Here is a 21,119-nt window from a genome sequence, read left to right on the forward strand (position 1 = left end):
GGATTTGAGTATTGTGAGTATATGCATTATATAATATTTTATCTAAAGTAAAGGTATATAATCAATCTTCTCTATTACCCTGTTCCTCAGAGAATGGAAGTTACTATTTTTTAGTATAGAAAGCTGAGGATAATTCACATTAAAAAAATTTAGCCAAATCACAACTCTTTCATTGCAACCATTTAAAGACAAATTTATAAGTTTTCATAAAAATCACAACCATTGTTGGATGAAATTTTTTTATTTTTTATATTTAAAAAAAATATTTACAAGTCACTGCATACGCACCCTATTTACATCTCCCCATTCAATTAATTTTTTTTTAAATAAAAATAAAATATTTTAACTGTTCAGTTATTTGAAAAAAAGATTTTTAAATCTTTGGTCCTGTGTACATAAAAATAAAACATAAGACGAATTTAGTCTCTTCAAATTGTTTATTTATATTAGACCATGGTATTGGATTAGAGGCCATGGTTTAGCCATCTAAACCATGGAATGAGCTTGCCTCACCCTCCCAACACAACTTTCACAAAAAGAAAAGGAAAGAGATAAGACTTCACCTAATCCTCAACCCACTCTAGAGATCACCATAGCTTCAATCAGATCTTAAGCAATCATTTTGGTTTTCCTTTCTGAACATCAATCATGTAACTAGCTGTTTTTTTTTTGGGTTAATCTGCTTGGAATAATTAGTGGTTACAAAAGATAAAAGCTAAGTAGCAGTTGTACTTACTTAAATTAAAGGATTAGAGATGAATTACTGATAATTAATAATTATATATCTTTATTATAATCCACATGCTTATAAGCATGCTTATCACGCAATGGATTGACAATAAGTATCAAACATAAGCACACCCATATATATCTATGAACCTAATTTTTTTTTTTTCTTGCCAAGATGAGCGATCTAGCCGTTAAGAAAGGTAGGGGCATGCACAAACCTCAACAGAGCAAGTGGGAGTGAGACCCTCATACATATAGGCACTGAGACCACCCACACACCACCACTACTCACACTTCTAGAGATGTGCCCTCACCCAAGATTCGAACTCTCACCACTTGTGAAAAATTTTATTGGGGACGCGGCTACTAATAGACCACTTGATCGTTGGTTATAAACCTAATTTTATTGATCAAAGTATTGATGTTGACCTTGGAAGAAATTGGCTTTATATGGATCTTTACAATAAAGAAGGATAAGTCTCGGGTTTAGAGTCCAGGGCTCCTTCTTGCAGCTTAAGAAGGTATGTTCTTCCAGAGAGCGTCATTCATCTACTAGACTGCTTTTTCTTTACTGTCGTTGTTTCTATGTTGTTTGCTTCTTTCATTTTTACCTTACCTCTGGTGAGAATTTTTGTCGCTTCTCTCTCGTACTGTTTGTTTGTCTGTTTTTTTCAATAAAGTTGTGTTTATCCACTTTCATATATATATATATATATTAAAAAAAAAAAGAAAAAGGGATGAGGCTCCCTTTAACTATTTCCCTGATGTAAGCTTGGATTAATTAGCTTTGTAGTTCATTCTAGTCAAAGAAAAAAACAAAGACAAGAGGTTGGCTTGACACAGAGCTAGCTAGCTTAGAATGGAAATAATTTGGTCTTGTTGGTGAGAAGCATGAATTAGATGAGGAAAATCATTGTTTCATGTTGAATTAAAGATAACTCCATACAAACATTTGTTGGGTTGTTTGATCTTGATTATGACTTCTAAGAATGAGTCCTAAATAAGGAAGAGGAGTAATCAATTGTTTTAATTATGTTTCATCTACAACCTACCACATTTTGAAAATTATATACACTTTGGTATTTGGAATCATACATGTTAGATTGTAGCAAAGGCAAGTGTCAATTCCATGATAAATAAGTTTTTGCCTTCTTTAAAGTAGATTAAACTACCTTCTAGAAAGAGAAAAAGTACATTAAGAAATGAAGAAATTTATCTCCAATGGTTGTAGAGAGTGGAATGCAGGATAATAGAAGTTACATAAAAGGAAAACGCACGACATACAAGGTCATAGTTCACAATGGTTCTTTGAATTTCTAGTTGGGGGTTTAAGAAATGTTAACAGGTGTAAACCATATCCCACAAAGTGGTCCATTAAGAAACAATGTACTGATAAATGAAAACAAGATAATATTAACAAATAACTCATAGAATGAGAGTTTATGGAGAACACTTGAAACCATGTGATTAATGTTTGCTTCCAGTCATAACATGATCTCATACTTATCAAAACTTCTCTCGTTTACCTATAGAATTTATTGAATCTGTTTGGTATTTTTCTTTAATAAAATGAATAATTTATAATTTATTAAAAAAAAACACATTATAGTAACTGCGATATTTGACAACAAATAATTAACAAATGATAAAAACTAAATAAAAAAATCAAAATCAAAATCAAACCAAGGTACGGAAAAGACATTGACGAGTAACAAAACATTCATAAAAAAAAAAAAAGGATTGACAGCTAAAAATAAAAAAAACAAATAGGGTTAGGATACTAGTATAGACGGTGTTAGTAATATCTATGTGTCACAGGTTAGGGGTTACTGGGTTTGGTAGTGCATCAGGGGGGTTGCTAGGCTTGGCAGTGCATCAGGATTATTGTTTTCAGAGGTCATGAAATTGAGGTTACGCTTGATAGTTTTTTTTTTTTTTTTACATTATTTAATTTTTATTTATTATTATTTTAAAATGTGATCAAGTCCCTTGTGAGATTCAAACCTTTTATTTTTAATCTTGAAATTTAAATTGTGAGGGAAATGAAATACAAACTGCCCTATTGCAAAGGTGGTATTTAACATTATTTCTTTCCATTAGTTTATTGTCTTATTTTGACTTATAATTTATAATGATACATCAAAATTTTTATTTTTATTTTAGGAAAAATTGCATAAAATTATTTTAGCTTACTTGTTTTAGGGAAATTTTTTTTTGTTTTTATGCTAGTTTTTTTATTCATTCCAGTATGATGGATGTTTAGTTTTTAAATATCCTGCTATGCACTCCCCCTTGTCTTTTTTATTTTTTTACCTTTTTTTCAATAAAGTAGTTTATCTATAATTATAAATATATATAGATATATTAATATTTGCTATGCGTATCAAGAAAAGGGGAAAAATTAGTGTCAAGCTAAAAGCCATTTTAATTGGAAGTCATCTCTCCTGATTCTGGAACGAGAGAATACCCCTGGTTCTAGTTTATTAAAACTTAGCATGTGTCCCCAAATCATAATAGAGAAATAATAATAATAATATCATATATGATATGTGTCAAAATATAATAGGTTGAAACCAGAGAATACTCTAGTTGAAAGCAAAATGATTTTTTTTTTTTTTAATTGAGTGGTCACCGTGGGGCTATATTATGTCATATTTTTCTTTTACTTCCCAAGATTTTGATACCAAATCAAATGATTAAAAATTAAAAATTAAGCAAATCTACAAAATCCTATATAACTATTTACTCCGTCCACATTATTGTCATTAGTTACTATTTTTATTGAGTGAAGTTTGTCAAATTAATTAATTAATAGCATTAGTGGACTTTGCTCGCTATTTTTTTTTCTCTTTGTTGGACTTGTATTTCTATCTTGTATTTCTTTAATGTGTTTTTATATACTGTTGTTTTTTTTAATTATTAAAATTTACTTTTTAATAAACATTATAGACGGAGTGAGATTTTTCAGAATAATTAATTAAAATAATCCTATATACACATATATTCTATTGTTTTTTTCCTAACCCGCTGGACAAAGATATATTAAATAAATAAATATTATATTTATTTTTTTTAAAAATAACACAATTACCTATTTTTATGGATATAATTGTGAACCGCAATATCACTCATAAGTTAAATTTTTTAATAAAAATTTGAACTCCCACTATTTCACACACCATGTGAATTTACTTTTAAGTTTTAATGCGGCTAACTATATATATATATATATATATATATATATTGAAAAAGTGGATAAATCACTATCATTAAAGGGATACAAACCGGACACTATTACAGACAAGACACATACCTAATTGTCATGTAGCTAACATGACAATTACCAAACTTATTAGGTACAAGCATGCTCTTCAACAGTAAAACTACTGTTGCTACAGGAGTCGGTGTTTGTTTTTTTTAGTGTGTAAAATAGGTCAACTGTAGCAACAGTAGTTTTACTGTTGAAGAGCATGCTTGTACCTAATAAGTTTGGTAATTGTCATGTTAGCTACATGACAATTAGGTATGTGTCTTGTCTGTAATAGTGTCCAACCATGGTTAAGTTAGCTAACCATGAGTTTAGTTGCTTAAGGGTTAAGTCTCCTAGAGCCTATATAAGGCACCCTTGGGTTGTAAGAGAGGATATCCTAAATCCACCATCTCTAGAGACTCTCCATTACTTCCCTTGTATCCATCCATCCTAAAGCATTATGCAATAAAGAAGTTCTTTATCTTTGAATACATCTCTTGTCTCTTGTCTCTCTTGCTCTTAGCTCTAATGCTCCCTTCTCTCTAAGCACTCTGCTTAAGCTTCCGCATTAACCGTTACTTCACCCCGGATGAACCCCGGAGTAAGTTGAACGGCATCCCCAACATCCACGTGTACGGCGCACACACACCGTAGGATATAGGATACTTGGAAGATGCAAGACATCAAATCACTGTGGAATTATTCATGAAATCTGTTCCTTATCAACTGCACATTCCAACTGAAGTATTCACAGAAGAAATGCAGTCATTTACTATTCCCGTCACTGAACAACTTTCTTTATGGCGAGCATTCACCTTCATCAGCATCAGACAGTCCTATTACTATCCCTTAGCGATGGAGGATTCTACCATGAAAGTCTACTCAAGAAAAGAGGTACTTCCTATTGACATTCCATTTGCAAACCTCAAGTATAATAAACCCTCAGCAGTCCAACACTTCAAAGACGTAAATGCAACTATCTCACTCCAACATATGGGAGACTATTCTTCAAATTATCTTCCAATAATCGAGGATCAAGACAACGAACTTCCTTTGGGCATTCCTAATGGCCATGTACCACAAGATTCAGAAGACTCTCCATTCCCTACACATGAAGACATAACTATTGCTCATCTTTTGGTGGACTGAAGCAGTGTTATTTGTTTTTAATATGTAAAGGAGTCGGTGTTTGTTTTTTTAGTGTGTAAAATAGGTCAACTGTAGTAACAGTAGTTTTACTGTTGAAGAGCATGCTTGTACCTAATAAGTTTGGTAATTGTCATGTTAGCTACATGACAATTAGGTATGTGTCTTGTCTGTAATAGTGTCCAACCATGGTTAAGTTAGCTAACCATGAGTTTAGTTGCTTAAGGGTTAAGTCTCCTAGAGCCTATATAAGGCACCCTTGGGTTGTAAGAGAGGATATCCTAAATCCACCATCTCTAGAGACTCTCCATTACTTCCCTTGTATCCATCCATCCTAAAGCATTATGCAATAAAGAAGTTCTTTATCTTTGAATACATCTCTTGTCTCTTGTCTCTCTTGCTCTTAGCTCTAATGCTCCCTTCTCTCTAAGCACTCTGCTTAAGCTTCCGCACTAACCGTTACTTCACCCCGGATGAACCCCGGAGTAAGTTGAACGGCATCCCCAACATCCACGTGTATGGCGCACACACACCGTAGGATATAGTGGTATCAGAGATACAGTAACCTTCCTCGAAAACCTCAAGGTAATGTTTACCATGCAGGGGTAAAACCCTTAACAGGGTCCCCAACATGTAGATAGTAAGTTTTACCTTGGTATTATAGCTTTTATTTGATCCATAAACCCATATCTAAAAATCTAAAAAATGAGTTTTGTACAGATCTTTGAAAAATATTTTTGAGCTTAAAAGATGTATCTTTTATATAAAGAGTTTTTCTAACTAATCTAAGAGTAAGACAAACTGGAGAGCACCGAACAGTACCCGCCAGAGGACAGGAGGTCCGTTAAGGGGAAAACAGAGTGTGGAGGTAAGTCTGAACTCTGACAGTTGGAAAGATGAACTCTCATATATTAAAAGATAATCAAGATGATCTCAAAAAATTATACTTCCGAGTAATTATGCAAAGTGGAACACTCAGGCTTTGGAAACTGGAGACTCTACAAGGATCGCCCAAGTACTAGAGGGAAAGGGTCGAGTGGGTCCCTAAGGCGGTGAAGGTTGAATGAGCCGACATGAGAATGTCCATGGTGAAAAGGAGTTTAATTTTTTTAAAAAAACCCACAAAAAAACTAAAAAAACCAACAAAAAAACCAAAAAAACATGTTTTTTTACTTACAATAAATATGGATCAAATAGGGTTATTTGCCAAGTTTAACTTCTATCATATTACATGTTGTGGATCTTGTTACTGCATAAGTATTCTCTCTTATTTACTTTCAAGCTATTACAAATTAGAAGTAAAATTTTATTACTGCAAAATAGTAGTAAATTTTAATATTGCAAAATTAGTAGTAATTTTATATTTTCTGCAAATTTTATCTAAAAACAAAAATCAAATAAACTCAATCATAAATTAAATCAACAAGAAACATTTAAATCAAAACAACAAAATCATAAAAACAAAAATGGATATCAATATAGCGCCAACTAAAGACTAACAAAACTCCATGAGAAGTGGAAGAACAAACTTTTAAGTTTTAATGCGGCTAACTATTTGAACAAAGTCATTTAACCAATCAAATACTATACCTCTTTATACATTAAATATATATATATATATATATCATCTTGCATGCTTTAGGAATTCTTTCCTCTCCTTGCCATGCTGTGAACTCTGGTTCTCAACATCTTCTTTTGGAGTCAGCTTTCGAACGACGCGTTAATGGCCTTTCCCTGAGATTCTCCAACGCGCTTCCATCTCTCCTTCTCTTTCGCTCACGAACCTCTTCAGCTATTGCTCCGATGAGAGGCCTCGCAGGCCACGACCGTCGATGGGCCTCCGACACCATCCCCACTGGAACCCACTCAACCAACGACTTCGTCGAGGTCACCCTCGATCTCCACCCCGACGACACCGTCGTTCTCCGTAGCGTTGAACCCGCCGACCGGAACTCCTCCGGCTCAAGCACGCCGTCAATGGCGAGAAGCCATTCCAGCCGGATACGCCAGTTCTCTCAGGAGCTGAAGGCTGAGGCCCGGAGAATCTCGCATGATATCATGGCCGAGCTGAAGAAGTTCTCCAGGAGCCATGGTCACACGCCCGCAGCTTCAGGGTTCGACTCCGCACTGGCCGCGCGCGCGCTGCGGCGGCAGCGCGCGGAGCTGGATAGATCGAGATCGGGCGCGCACAAGGCGTTGCGCGGGCTGAAGTTCATTAGTGGCAGGACGAATGGTGTCGATGGTTGGAATGAGGTTCAGACTAGCTTCGATAAGCTCGCCATTGATGGCTTTCTCTCTCGCTTGGACTTCGCTCTGTGCATTGGTTTAATCTCTAGAGCCTTTTCTTGTCCCAATTTCATCATCAAACATTAAATATTTTGTTTATTGTTTGAATTTTTTTAGGAATGAAGGATTCTAAGGAGTTTGCATTGGAGTTATTCGACGCATTGAGCAGGAGAAGGAGGTTGAATGCCGAGAAGATCAGCAAGGACGAGTTATATGAGTTCTGGTCACAGATAACTGATCAGAGCTTTGATTCACGCCTCCAAATCTTCTTCGATATGTACTTAATTTATTTATAACATGATTGAATAAGTTTGATGGTCAATGGAGATATAATTAAGAGCTAAATGTTGTTTTCAATTGAATGTTTTGCAGGGTGGACAAGGACGCAGATGGAAGGATTACAGAGGTTGAAGTGAAAGAGGTACGTGTGGGATAAAGTATTATTATCAGATAAAATCATCAAATTGAGCATGAAGATCTTCTGTATTTGGTCATTGGAATGGAGTTGGTAAACAAAACCAACCACCAATGCATGATTTTGCTTAATAATATATATTGCTTAAGTTTTTTCCAAAATGTTAGGTGGATTGTTTCCGTGATGTCATATAGTTAATTGGTTTGTAAATTGTCTGACAGATAATAATGTTAAGTGCTTCCGCAAATAAGCTGTCTAGACTGAAGGAGCAGGCTGAGGAATATTCAGCATTGATAATGGAGGAATTGGATCCTGAAAGACTTGGGTACATTGAGGTACCTACTCATATATTTAACTTCAGCTATCATTCCTAAAGTCTAAACAGAGCATTTGGTTTGTTTATGAATCTCTAGTTATGGCAACTAGAGACATTGCTACTCCAAAGGGACACATACTTAAACTATAGCCAAGCATTGAGCCACACTAGCCAAGCATTGAGCCAGAATCTGGCAGCATTGCACAGGGGAGGATCCATTCTGAAACTCGGATCAAAGGTTCACTATTTTTTGGAAGAAAACTGGAAGCGTTTATGGGTGTTGATGCTGTGGGTTGGAGCAATGGCAGGGCTGTTCTTGTGGAAGTTCATACAGTATCGAAACCGGTATGCTTTCCAGGTGATGGGTTACTGCCTAACAACTGCAAAGGGCGCTGCAGAAACTCTGAAGCTCAACATGGCACTCATACTTCTGCCTGTGTGTCGCAATACCATTACTTGGTTGCGATCCACAAGACTTTCCCGTGTAATGCCTTTCGATGATAACATCAATTTTCACAAGGTCAGTACCTGTGCTGATAAAAATAATAGTCTCACATCAGTTAATTAAAACTCCGCTGCATGGTGGCAGACTATAGCAGGTGCCATTGTTGTTGGGGTGATACTACACGCAGGAAATCACTTAACATGTGATTTCACTCGCCTGGAATCATCATCAAATAGAATGTATGAGCCTCTGAAGGAAAGTTTTGGAGACAGCAAGCCAAACTATGGAACACTAGTTCAAGGTCCAGAAGGTATCACTGGGATACTTATGGTGTTATGCATGGTAGTCGCCTTCACTCTTGCCACCAGATGGTTCAGGCGTAGCCTGGTGAAGTTCCCTAAACCCTTTGACAGGCTCACTGGATTCAATGCTTTCTGGTACTCCCATCATCTGTTTGTCCTTGTCTATGTGTTGCTCATCATTCATGGCCAGCTTTTATATCTCATACACCACTGGTACCTTAAAACGGTAATGTTTTATGTGTTCCTAATCGATGACTGGATTGGCAGATTATAATGTTTTGTTGAAAAATGGTTTTGATAGCACATGGTTTGATGTTTCAGACATGGATGTATCTCTCTGTGCCTATAATTCTATATGCAGGAGAGAGGACTCTGAGAGCTTTCAGGTCTGGCTATTATTCTGTCAGGATCCTGAAGGTAACTCTAAAATGAAATCAAAGGATTCATTCAAATATAAACCATAGGAGCTATTTTTGTCTCAGAAATGTTAATGATCTTGCTTAAATTGACATTTCAGGTGGCTATATATCCAGGCAATGTGCTCACACTACACATGTCTAAGCCTCCAGGTTTTCACTACAAGAGTGGGCAGTATATGTTTGTTCAATGCCCTGCCGTTTCACCATTTGAATGGTAAATACTGAAATTTGTTTTAACATTCAATGCAGTTGAATCTGTGAAAACAGAAAAGTAGTTTGGTAGCATACTTTAGCACTGTGCATGAAATAATTATCTTTTGCCTTGTAGGCATCCCTTTTCAATAACATCAGCTCCGGGAGATGATTATCTTAGTATCCATATAAGACAGCTTGGAGACTGGACAAGAGAACTTAAGCTAGTATTCTCAGAAGCCTGTGAACCTCCAATGCATGGAAGGAGCGGCCTTCTCAGAGCAGATGAAACAACCAAAAAAAGGTACAACTGGTTAACACTAAAATTTAACATTTGAAATTATTATTGCAGAAATTTCTTTACTGATACTCCTCATCAATGCAGCTTGCCAAAGCTATTGATAGATGGCCCATATGGTGCGCCTTCTCAAGACTACAAAAAGTATGATGTTCTACTACTTGTTGGGCTCGGTATCGGAGCTACGCCATTTATTAGCATCCTCAAGGATCTGCTAAACAATATTGTAAAAATGGAAGCACATTTGGTAAGTACTTCCTAGCAAATTTCCTGATGAATAAGTGGTTTTCTTCACAACAAAAATCTTAGCTGCATTTCAATTTGAAATTGTTCACAGGATGTAGCACCAGACTATTATTATCCAAGCGATGGGACAATGCCCTCAAAAACCAAAAAAGCTCTTAAGACCACAAATGCATATTTCTATTGGGTGACTCGTGAACAAGGTTCCTTTGATTGGTTCAAAGGTGTCATGAATGAGGTCGCTGAGCTTGATCAAGGGGTAAGTGATGAAAAAAAAAAATCAGAATAATTCAAATGCAATTCTCTGCTACTTTTCTAATTGCAAGCTTGTTCAATCAATCAGGGCCTAATCGAGATGCATAACTACCTCACAAGTGTCTATGAGGAAGGGGATGCTCGTTCGGCACTCATCACCATGGTGCAAGCTCTCAGCCATGCAAAGAATGGTGTTGATGTAGTCTCAGGAACCAGAGTAAACTCTTGGTCCATAAAGAAATCAGTTCAGAGAGCATGACCATTTTTGCTGACTGTACTTGTCACTGCTCACAGGTCCGCACCCATTTTGCACGGCCTAATTGGTACAAGGTTTTCTCCAGAACAGCCACCAGACACCCATATGCAAGAATTGGCAAGTCTTAATTATAACCGTAGACTATCAAGACAAAATTATACTGATCAAAACAACTAATTATAAAATTCACCTGTGTTGGCTGCAGGAGTGTTCTACTGTGGAGCACCAGTATTGGCTCAAGAACTGAGTGCGCTCTGTTATGAGTTCAACCAGAAAGGGGGTGCCAAGTTTGAATTCCACAAGGAACATTTCTAAATGCACATGTTTCCAAATAGAGCTGCCATAGCTGTCCCTTGCGTTTGATTTGTACTTTATAAAATAAGCATATTTAATTTATATAGGTAATGTTAGGATTTAAAACAAGAATAAGGATTTCAAAAAAAAAACAAGAATAAGGTAATCAAATTCGACCACGAGTACACGGAAATCAATCAATAAAGCCAAAAATAAATAAAAGCAAAGAAATATAGACACAAAAAATTTAACGTTATTCAGCTTAAAGTCTATATCCATGGGCTGAAGCGAGCGGAGAAATTTCACAAAAACAAACAAAGGCGAATTACACAAATGCATTCAAAAATAACCCCACAACTCCATACTCGAATACACCAAATTACACTCTTAGTATTGGTGTATGAAACTCTATGCCTAAGCACCTAAAAAGAATGTGATGCTTCTGACGTGTGTGATGACGATGCCAAACCGAATGGTGGAAACTTCTTCTTTATATAGTATTCATATGCTTGCTCTAAAGAAATAATTAATGGCAATGATTTTCATACGCTTGTTCCGAAGAAACAATTAATGGCTAAGATTTAGTCTTGGTCACCAAATTTAATCTAAAGGCTAAAAATGGTACTTGGCAATCAAGACAAATCCAAAGGCAAATATTGAATCCTTTGTCTCCAAGCCATATAGAATATTCAATATTCTAGTAAATCAAAGCACCAAATTAACACTTAAATTAAAGGATATAAAACCTCAACAATAACTAGTTTCTAGTTTCACTGCAAACCAAGCTCTAAGTTAGCACATGGATACCATAGTCATCTACCCGTTCACCGGCATTGGCCACCTTGCACCCATGACCGAGTTCGCCAAGCTAATCGTCGCCCAAGGTTTCTCCGTCGCCATCCCCATCCCTCCACCCATCAACCCCTCGCTTTCCACTTCCGCTACTGATAACTGCATCTCCAGCGTCTCCTCCACCCACCCTTCCATTTCCTTCCACCGCCTGCCACCTTTCACCAGCGACTACTCTTCCAAGAAGCGGGCCGTCCTCCGGAAATCCTTCATCCGCGCTGCCAACCCCCACCTTCGTGACCTAGTGAGGGACATCTCCCAGACTTCAAACATCCGCGCCATCCTCGTTGACTTCTTGAGTCTCGAGGCACTCGACGTCGCTACCGAGCTCCAGCTCCCAGCCTACGTCTTCTTCACCTCTGGCGCCTTGAGTCTTTCCTGTTTCCTCTACCTCCCCACATTACACAACGAGATGACATCCAGCTTTAATGAACTCGGAGAAACTCCGATCCACATCCCTGGCTTACCACCTATCCCAGCCTCTCATATGCCAGATCACATGCGAGATCGAGATGAGGGGTTGCAAGCCTTTGTTGATGCATTCTCACGTATCCCGGATGCCAAAGGCATCATCGTCAACTCATTCGAGATTCTGGAGTCCAGAACACTGAAGACAGTGCGCGAAGGTCACTGTCTCCCGAACAGAGATACACCACCAGTGTATTGCGTGGGACCGTTAACCACTGGAACTGGAAGTGAAGCAGGAGAGAGACACGAGTGCTTAACATGGCTCGACAAGCAACCCAGAGGGAGTGTTGTGTTCCTGTGCTTCGGGAGCAGGGGACGCTTCCCGGCGGAGCAAGTGAAGGAGATCGCGTTGGGACTGGAGAGAAGCGACCAGAAGTTTCTCTGGGTTGTGCGAAGCCCACCTGATCCGGATAATTGGTTCGCGAGTTCTAACGAGGTAGATCTTGACACACTTCTCCCTGTTGGGTTCCTGGAGCGAACAGAGGAGAGGGGAATGGTGGTGAAAGCGTGGGCGCCGCAAGAGGAGGTGCTGAACCACGAGGCCACGGGTGGCTTCGTGACACACTGCGGGTGGAACTCTGTGCTGGAGGGGGTGCGCGCCGGCTTGGGGATGATAGCGTGGCCGTTGTATGCGGAGCAGAAGATGAACAAAGTGTTGCTGGTGGAGGAGATGAAGCTGGCGGTAGAGATGAAGGGTTATGATAAGGAAATGGTGGCGGCGGAAGAGGTGGAAACTCGCGTGAGGTGGTTTATGGGGTCCGACGGCGGGAAGAAGTTGAGGGACCGGGCCAAGGAGATGAAGGACAGCGCGGTGGCGGCGCTCAGCCATGGAGGATCGTCACATGCTGCCATGGTGGAGTTGCTGTCAAATATTAGTAATTAATGGGATCTATAGTGACTGGCTGAGCCTTTCATTGTCAAGTGCCTCCGTGAGACATCGGCGGAGTTGAATCTAGGCCATTCTTGTTTACTTTTTTTATTCCGCATCTTTGTCTGTGGAATTTGCCTTTTTTGTTTAATAAAATTATGATTTATCTATTTACAAAAATATATTTATAAAAAAGAGGGACATACCACGGTGTGTGTCCACGACATGGTGCCTTGTTGATATTATAAAAACAATATATAATATGTCACGTCTTGAACCCAACTCTATGGATCTGGGACGTCGATAAACGGCCGTACACCTACAAGGCCAAAACCATGTAGGCATACAAGGCCTTAAAAGCTGATCCAAACAGAACAAAGAACAAACTCAGTGGATTGAAAAAAAAAAAAAACAATATGAACTTATACAAATAAAACACATCCCCACAAAAAACGGAATTTAATACATGCTAATACTCGACGATTGTCTAACGATCCCCGCTAAGCTATCCGCCACTCAACTCTACTCTTGATCTGAAAAGATATTAAACAATAAATTATGAGCTTGACAACCGAGTAAGCACACACAAAAAAAATTATAGGGATCATTTGTAAAAATAAAAAATTATCAAAATCAAAATCAGAAATCAAATTTATTTTAAATGAACATAGATGTCAAAACCAAGCATATAGGTCCCCCAAATAACTATTGCCAAAAGAAAATAACATAACTCATATATTTATCCTCGGTGACCCGAGCCAGAATATCATAACTCTTAAGTTTACCCTCGGTGACCCGAGCCAGATTTATCAGAGCCCGTTATTCTGCACCGACGGAAAGCGATGGGAAACTATAGTTTCTATATCAGAGTACATGTCGACAAGGTCAGTGTTTAACCCCTAGTGACAGGGTTATTGCAAAGTTAGTTTGGGGACTATGAGTACTTTGTCAAAATATTTCATATTCACAAAACAATGAACTATCAAAATTCATACGGGGCAAAATGCAAGTAATTTGCAGTCACATGATCCCATTTTTATCATATCAAAATAATCCAGTTAATCGAATCCAAACATGAACAGATAATAAACAAAAACACAATAGTAATTAATCAGAAAGTAAATAAATATCTGGAATTCAAAAATTAAGTAATCCAAATGTAAATAAATTATTTAAACCTTTCAGAAAATTCTAATCCAAAATAAAATATCATTTAAAATAATTTAAAATAATTCCAAAAATAATAATAAATAATTAATTAAAAATATAAATAAATACATAAAATCATTATTTTTCTCAAAATTTCCAGATGTTCAGAAAACTAAAGTATATACATATAATATGATTTATATGTAGCATACTTACCTGATTAACAATCAGATTTTTGAATTGAAGTCCTAATTTGGGAATAACCCATCAGAATTACAAGTAAACAAATTCTAAAATTCACATGAATGCAAAAACAAATCAAACACTAACAAAATTACCAAGGTCAAGACCAATAACCAATTAATCTACAAACCTTAAGATTAAAATCAGCCTAGCTTTGCAAATTCTAACCCAAATCAAAAATTTCAAACTTATGAGAAACTGGGCATCTTCATCTAAAACATATCCAAACCTCACAATGATTTGAGACCTACAGAATTTAAGCCACCAGTATTAAAAATCATACTTATGTAAACCAACAGTTTCAGACATGCCTATTCCAATAAAAAATATCTAACAACATATAATTTCAAAAGTAATACAATCTTACTGACAATAAGATAACTCAGAAATGAACAACTTTCATATTTTTTTACCTTATCCAGTTCAATCTTCATGATCATCAAAAATGGCCATAATTCTTCAGGCTATGCACAGAAATATCATCTGAGACACTTATACCAATAGAGTTATATCTCACAAACTACAGATGCATAAAATCTGAAATTTAGCAGGTATTTAGGTAACATCAAACTATATAACTTTGTTATATTACTCTTCTCCAAATTCCATATACAAGACCATCAAATTGTCTAAGCAATCGTTATATTCTCTGCAGAAATAGTATTGAGCACACCTATAGTAATCTGATCATATCTCACAATTTACATGGCTAAAAATACTGAAATTTTGCAGAGTCAAATATGACATCGTCCTATATAACTTTCTTATATAAATATAAATCTAAAATAGAACTTACAATTATGAAACTAATCAAAAACTGTTCAAGGGCTGAACAGAAATCCTGTCTACGTCACCTGCGTCTAAAAATTTATAATTTGCAGGATACTACTCCAAAAATTCTGAAATTTGGTAGCAAGCTAAACAAGATCTCGATCTACAATTTTTCTATTTTGATTTCTTCCAAATTCCATCTCTAGATCTTCGAAATAAATTAGAGATCTCTACTGTGCTAACAGGAACTTTCTGAATTTTATCCTCAAATTAAAATCAAATCAATTCTCACCAAACCCTAACCCTAGCAAGTAATATGTCACAACCAAGCATAAGAAAGACCAATAACAAAATAACTCGGAACCTATTTCAACAATAACAGTGAAACGAAATCCGTGACGATGAGACCCTTCTCCGGTCCTCGTCGCCGACACCACCCGCAAAATGGAAGAGAAAGAGATGAGGCAAGTCTCTCTCTCTTTCCCTAAACGGTGATCTAAAACTGAAGAAGCTAAAGAGACAGTTAGGGTTTTGAAATTAAACAAAAACAAAATCAATGGCTAAGATTAAAAGTAAAACCAACGGCTAGGATTAAAAGATAAAAGCAGTGGTTAGGATTTGATTAAGGGGTGGGGCTCACATAATATGAATTATTATTAACTGGTATATTAATATTTGGATCTCATTAAAAAATTTTACAGCTCAATTTAAATATGGGTGAAAACACAATTTTAAAAATTTGAGTAGTAATTGTATAACAGTGATTCTAATTTGCACATGTATCTGAATTTTGTCTCACTTGTTTTTTTTTGAGATTTGTGCATTTCATTTTTTTTTTTAACTTTCTAACTATTTATTTTGGTAATATATATAATACTCTATATAATATAAATAAAATAAGATGATAAACATTTTCTTTTCAAGAAAAAGTGTTAATTTCGTAACTAGTTTTTTTTTATATATATATTTTGATATTGGGTTTTTTTTATAAATAATTTTTATGTCTTTACCAACTCAATTTTATCAAACTATATTCTTATTTTATTCACAATTTTTTTAATCAAATTTGGTAAAAATAATTTCTACCTTATCTATAATTTATTATTAAAATATAAGTTTTAAAATGACCCTTTGGTGTAGACCATGCCCTTTTGATGGCTATTGTTGGGAATGTGGAGAAACTAATTAATCATTTTTAGAATGGGAGCAATAAGATAAACATCATGTCTTGGATGTTATCTTCAATTATTGAAGTGAATTTGGCTTGTATGATTTGATGTATTTTTTTTATAAATATAATAAATACATATATAATCAAAGTATGGATACAACCATAAATTAAATGTTCAGACATATGCTTTCACACAATAACACAAATTTAAACTGTAAACTCACACCCATAACCATAAATCCGTTATTAATACACATCTAAATAATTTTAAAATTGAGAAATAAATTTCTTATACTATTATCTTTCACAAAGGGTAATGCTTTTGGACTAAATGTCCATTAGGGTTTGATGTGAAATTCCATTCTAACAGTGGTGCAGATAGGGATTGAATTTTACTTTTTTTTAAAAAAAAAGTAATGAAAAATAATTTAAAGCCTAACTTCCAAATATAAAAGAAATATTGTTGTAAATGAATATTTGTTGAAAATTAAAAATGGTCCAAATTTTATAGTCGATTATGAAGCCATATTCCAGATGTATCTATAACCAAAATATAAGGCTTTGGTGCCATTAGCAATGTCAAGAAATTATATGATTTTTCTATTAAAAAGATAATAGAGGCAGGATGAGAGGGGGAGAGAAACACTCCAAAGCTGAGTCTTCCCGACAGCCAACGTACAAAAATAATTAGAAATAAATGAATTCAAACTGATATATATAAAATAAAGATAAGTCCTGCCTGAACATCCATAACCACACATTCTGTCCATCTCATTTGATGACTAACTAAAGGATAGGTCATAGGATACACAGTTCCTCGGTGTTGCCATACACTCACGTTCTCTTCCATGGATACCGTGGTTCTCTACTCGGTCACCAGCATCAGCCACCTTGCGCCCATGACCGAGTTCGCCAAGCTCCTCGTCGCCCAAGGCTTCTCCGTTGCCATCCCTGTCCTTCCACCTATGCACCCCTCGGTTTCCACTTCCACTACCGACGACTACATCACTCGCATTTCCTACTCCCACCCTTCCATCTCCTTCCACCGCCTCCCACCCTTCACAACCAACTGCTCCTCCACGAACTTCGCCGTCCGGCTCTTCTCCTATGTCCGCTCCGCCAACCCTCTTCTGTGTGAACTCCTGCAGTCTATCTCACAGACATCCAACGTCCGTGCGATCCTTACGGACTTCTTCTGCACCGACGCCTTCGAGATTGCCGCTGATCTTAATCTCCCAGCCTACGTCTTTATCACCTGCAGCGCCTTCATGCTTGCTTATTTCCTCTACCGCCCCACCTTACACAGCGAGATGACATCCGGCCTCAGTGAACTTGGAGAAACTCCAATCCACATCCCTGGCTTACCACCCATCCCAGCCTCTCATATGCCAGATGTGCTAGATCGGAACGAGGGATTGCAGGCCTTTGTTGATGCATTCTCACACATCCCAGAAGCCAAAGGTGTCATCGTCAACTCATTCGAGATTCTGGAGTCCAGAACACTGAAGACAGTGCGCGAAGGTCATTGTCTCCCGAACAGAGATACACCACCAGTGTATTGTGTGGGGCCGTTGACCACTGGAAGTGAAGCAGGAGGAGAAGCAGGAGAGAGACACGAGTGTTTAACATGGCTCGACAAGCAACCCAGAGGGAGTGTTTTGTTCCTGTGCTTCGGGAGCAGGGGACGCTTCCCGGCGGAGCAAGTGAAGGAGATCGCGTTGGGACTGGAGAGAAGCGAGCAGAGGTTTCTCTGGGTTGTGCGAAGCCCACCTGATCCGGATAATTGGTTCGCGAGTTCTAACGAGGTAGATCTTGACACACTTCTCCCTGTTGGGTTCCTGGAGCGAACAGAGGATAGGGGAATGGTGGTGAAAGCGTGGGCGCCGCAAGAGGAGGTGCTGAACCACGAGGCCACGGGTGGCTTCGTGACACACTGCGGGTGGAACTCGGTGCTGGAGGGGGTGCGCGCCGGCGTGGGGATGATAGCGTGGCCGTTGTATGCGGAGCAGAAGATGAACAAAGTGTTGCTGGTGGAGGAGATGAAGCTGGCGGTAGAGATGAAGGGTTATGATAAGGAAATGGTGGCGGCGGAAGAGGTGGAAACTCGCGTGAGGTGGTTTATGGAGTCCGACGGCGGGAAGAAGTTGAGGGACCGGGCCAAGGAGATGAAGGACAGCGCGGCGGCGGCGCTCAGCCATGGGGGATCGTCACATGCTGCCATGGTGGAGTTGCTGTCAAATATTAGTAATTAATGGGATCTATAGTGACTGGCTGAGCTTTTCATTGTCAAGTGTCTCCGTGAGACATCGGCGGAGTTGAATCTAGGCCACTCTTGTTTACGTTTTTTATTCCGCATCTTTGTCTGTTTGTTGCAAACTTGCAATGGTGTCATTGTCAACTCATTCGAGTTTCTGTAGTCCATAACACTGAAGACCATACGAGAAGGACAATGCCTCCCGGACCGAGAGACTGATGAGAAACAATCTCCGGGAGTGTGAAGAATGAAGATCTTTGACGAAATGCTCAGAGATATCTTCAGTGTTTGATGAAATGACTAGGTCATTCTCACACTTGGTCAAGGGGTCAAAGTAACACACATGAGGATAAAAGTTATAAGACCCATCAAAACACAGCACTAACATTAGCTTTATAATAAACTATTACAAGTCAACAGACAAAACACCAACACCTCATTGGTTGACACCAAATCTAGACACCCCATTGGTCACACTATAACCTTAAAGTGATCCAGCATTGGTTGTACACTGACATCAAGAGATTGATTGATTTAAATATTCTTTTCTTTAAAAACCTTCAACTGCTTCAACTGCCATTCTTCCAAACACCTTGCTTTTCTTCTCATTTCTTCAGATCACCACCATTCCAGACCGGAACAGTGCCATCTCGGCATTCATGCTGCCCGTCCTTCTCCGCACCATGCCTCAGCTTCATCCCAGCCATGCTGTGATCCCCCACATCATGTATGCCCATGTTCATTGCCAGCTTGCCATCTTCAATCATCTCTCCAACAGAGACGCCGCAAGTGTACTGCCTGGGGTCGTTGATCACTGTCAGTAAAAGAGGAGGAGAGAGGCACGAGTGTTTTACATGGCTCGACAAGCAGTCCAAAGGAAGTGTCATGTTCCTGTGCTTCGGGAGCATAGGAAGCTTCATGGCGGATCAAGTCAATGAGATCGCAACTGGGCTGTGTTGGACTTTTGCTGAGGAGAGTAAAGGATACAGAGAAGAAGACAAGTGAGTAGATGATGTAGAGAATAGGGAGAAGTTTAAATATAACAGTACTTCACTTGCTTAACTGAATTCAAAGAAGGATTACAACTTAAATAGAGCCCAAAAGTTGACACATAGTTTCATGTAAATAAAAAGTCATGATAAAAGCAAAAACATACCAGTTAAATAAAAACTAAACATAAAGTAATACTTGATAAAAGCCTTTCACGTTCGTACACACATAAAAGGTTGACTACTCCTTTCCACTGTATGCATTCCCATTCGTCTAGCCCACAAACAGCAGTAGATCTACAGTAGCACGCATTTGTCAATCACTTCTCTTCCTTGCACTCCATTGGCCAAGCATCATTACACCCAATAGCTTCTTTATCAATTAGTTTCAGATCACACTTAACAGGCTGGAGAGAAGCGAGCAGAAGTTTGTCTGGGTTGTGCGTAGCCCACCTGATTCGGAAAATCGGTTGGCGACTTCTAAATCTGGACACGCTTCTCCCTGTTGGGTTTCTGGAGCGAACAGAGTGTAGGGGAATGGTGGTGAAAGCGTGGGCACCGCAAGTGGAGGTGCTTAACCACGAGGCCACGGGTGGTTTCGTGACGCACTGCGGGTGGAACTCGGTGCTTCAGGGAGTGTGCGCCGGCGTGGGTATGATAGCGTGGCCGTTGTATGCAGAGCAGAAGATGATCAAGGTGGTGCTAGTAGAGGAGATGAAGCTTGCGGCGGAGATGAAGGGTTATGATAAGGGTGTTGTGAAATGTAGGACTGGATATAGCAGTACCGCAACAAAATAAATAAGAATAATGCTGAAAAATAAAGGACACAAAAGATATTACGTGGAAAAACCCCTAAATAATTAGGGTAAAAAAACCACGGGCAAGGATAGAAGAAATTCACTAAGTGGGAAAAATTTCGTGGCTACAAACTCTCTCTAATAATAAAGAGAAAACCAAGATCCTCTCTTATACTAGGGAGAATAGACTAACTCTCAAACTATTTTCTCACACTTCTCACCCTTCTTCTCTCTCTCTAACTTCCTCACTCTCACTGTGTGTCTTAACAAATGTCATGGGGGTTTATATAGCCCCTTCACCAAACAAACCAAGGGGCTAGGATCATTTTGATCCAAGGGCTCACAATGATGGGGTAGGTGGCACCTACCCCCAAATAATATAAATATTCCCCCACTAACTCTCTTCACCTACCACCAAGTCACTGACAAAGAAGGAGAAATGACATCCTTGCCCTTCCATGTTGATGAAGAACATAATTGGCATGGGCCAATCAACAATTGGTATGGGCCAATCAACAATTGGTATGGGCCAATCAACAATTCTCCCACTTGAAGATTTGATTAAAAAACAATCAGATCTTCACACCATTCTTTCTACCTTGCCATTCAATGTTGCTTACGCCTCCGTCGGGACCACAAGAGGATCGACTCCAAATGAATCACGTCGTTGATTGCTTTTGTCATGAAATCGCTAGGTTATCCTTGGTACTGAAT

General features: G+C 38.2%; 3 protein-coding genes across 3 annotated transcripts; all 3 read left to right on the top strand.

The window, feature by feature from the left end:
- The first annotated feature begins 6,639 nt into the window (after positions 1-6,639).
- On the top strand, positions 6,640-11,218 carry LOC120251600 (respiratory burst oxidase homolog protein A-like). Its single transcript, XM_039260176.1, has 14 exons — positions 6,640-7,448; positions 7,529-7,688; positions 7,784-7,832; positions 8,048-8,161; positions 8,240-8,662; positions 8,732-9,115; positions 9,211-9,306; positions 9,407-9,522; positions 9,637-9,804; positions 9,886-10,045; positions 10,136-10,300; positions 10,385-10,513; positions 10,591-10,669; positions 10,758-11,218. The coding sequence occupies exons 1-14, from the start codon at positions 6,929-6,931 to the stop codon at positions 10,865-10,867; spliced, it is 2,673 nt and encodes an 890-aa protein (XP_039116110.1). The 5' UTR covers positions 6,640-6,928; the 3' UTR covers positions 10,868-11,218.
- A 54-nt stretch (positions 11,219-11,272) lies between these two features.
- Positions 11,273-13,201, top strand: LOC120251601 (UDP-glycosyltransferase 88F3-like). The gene has a single exon (XM_039260178.1). The coding sequence runs from the start codon at positions 11,646-11,648 to the stop codon at positions 13,044-13,046; it is 1,401 nt and encodes a 466-aa protein (XP_039116112.1). The 5' UTR covers positions 11,273-11,645; the 3' UTR covers positions 13,047-13,201.
- A 3,923-nt stretch (positions 13,202-17,124) lies between these two features.
- Positions 17,125-18,767, top strand: LOC120251089 (UDP-glycosyltransferase 88F3-like). Its single transcript, XM_039259629.1, has one exon. The coding sequence runs from the start codon at positions 17,214-17,216 to the stop codon at positions 18,615-18,617; it is 1,404 nt and encodes a 467-aa protein (XP_039115563.1). The 5' UTR covers positions 17,125-17,213; the 3' UTR covers positions 18,618-18,767.
- The last annotated feature ends 2,352 nt before the right edge of the window (positions 18,768-21,119 follow it).

This window comes from Dioscorea cayenensis, chromosome 20 (genome assembly GCF_009730915.1).
Source record: "Dioscorea cayenensis subsp. rotundata cultivar TDr96_F1 chromosome 20, TDr96_F1_v2_PseudoChromosome.rev07_lg8_w22 25.fasta, whole genome shotgun sequence".
Lineage (NCBI taxonomy): Eukaryota > Viridiplantae > Streptophyta > Magnoliopsida > Dioscoreales > Dioscoreaceae > Dioscorea > Dioscorea cayenensis.

Excerpts from the sequence above, each read along its gene's own strand:
- LOC120251601 (XM_039260178.1), top strand. The coding sequence starts at position 11,646 with ATGGATACCATAGTCATCTACCCGTTCACCGGCATTGGCCACCTTGCA.
- LOC120251600 (XM_039260176.1), top strand. The coding sequence starts at position 6,929 with ATGAGAGGCCTCGCAGGCCACGACCGTCGATGGGCCTCCGACACCATC. Across the intron at positions 7,689-7,783 it reads CTCCAAATCTTCTTCGATAT|GGTGGACAAGGACGCAGATG; the intron begins GTACTTAATTTA and ends AATGTTTTGCAG. Across the intron at positions 7,833-8,047 it reads CAGAGGTTGAAGTGAAAGAG|ATAATAATGTTAAGTGCTTC; the intron begins GTACGTGTGGGA and ends ATTGTCTGACAG.
- LOC120251089 (XM_039259629.1), top strand. The coding sequence starts at position 17,214 with ATGGATACCGTGGTTCTCTACTCGGTCACCAGCATCAGCCACCTTGCG.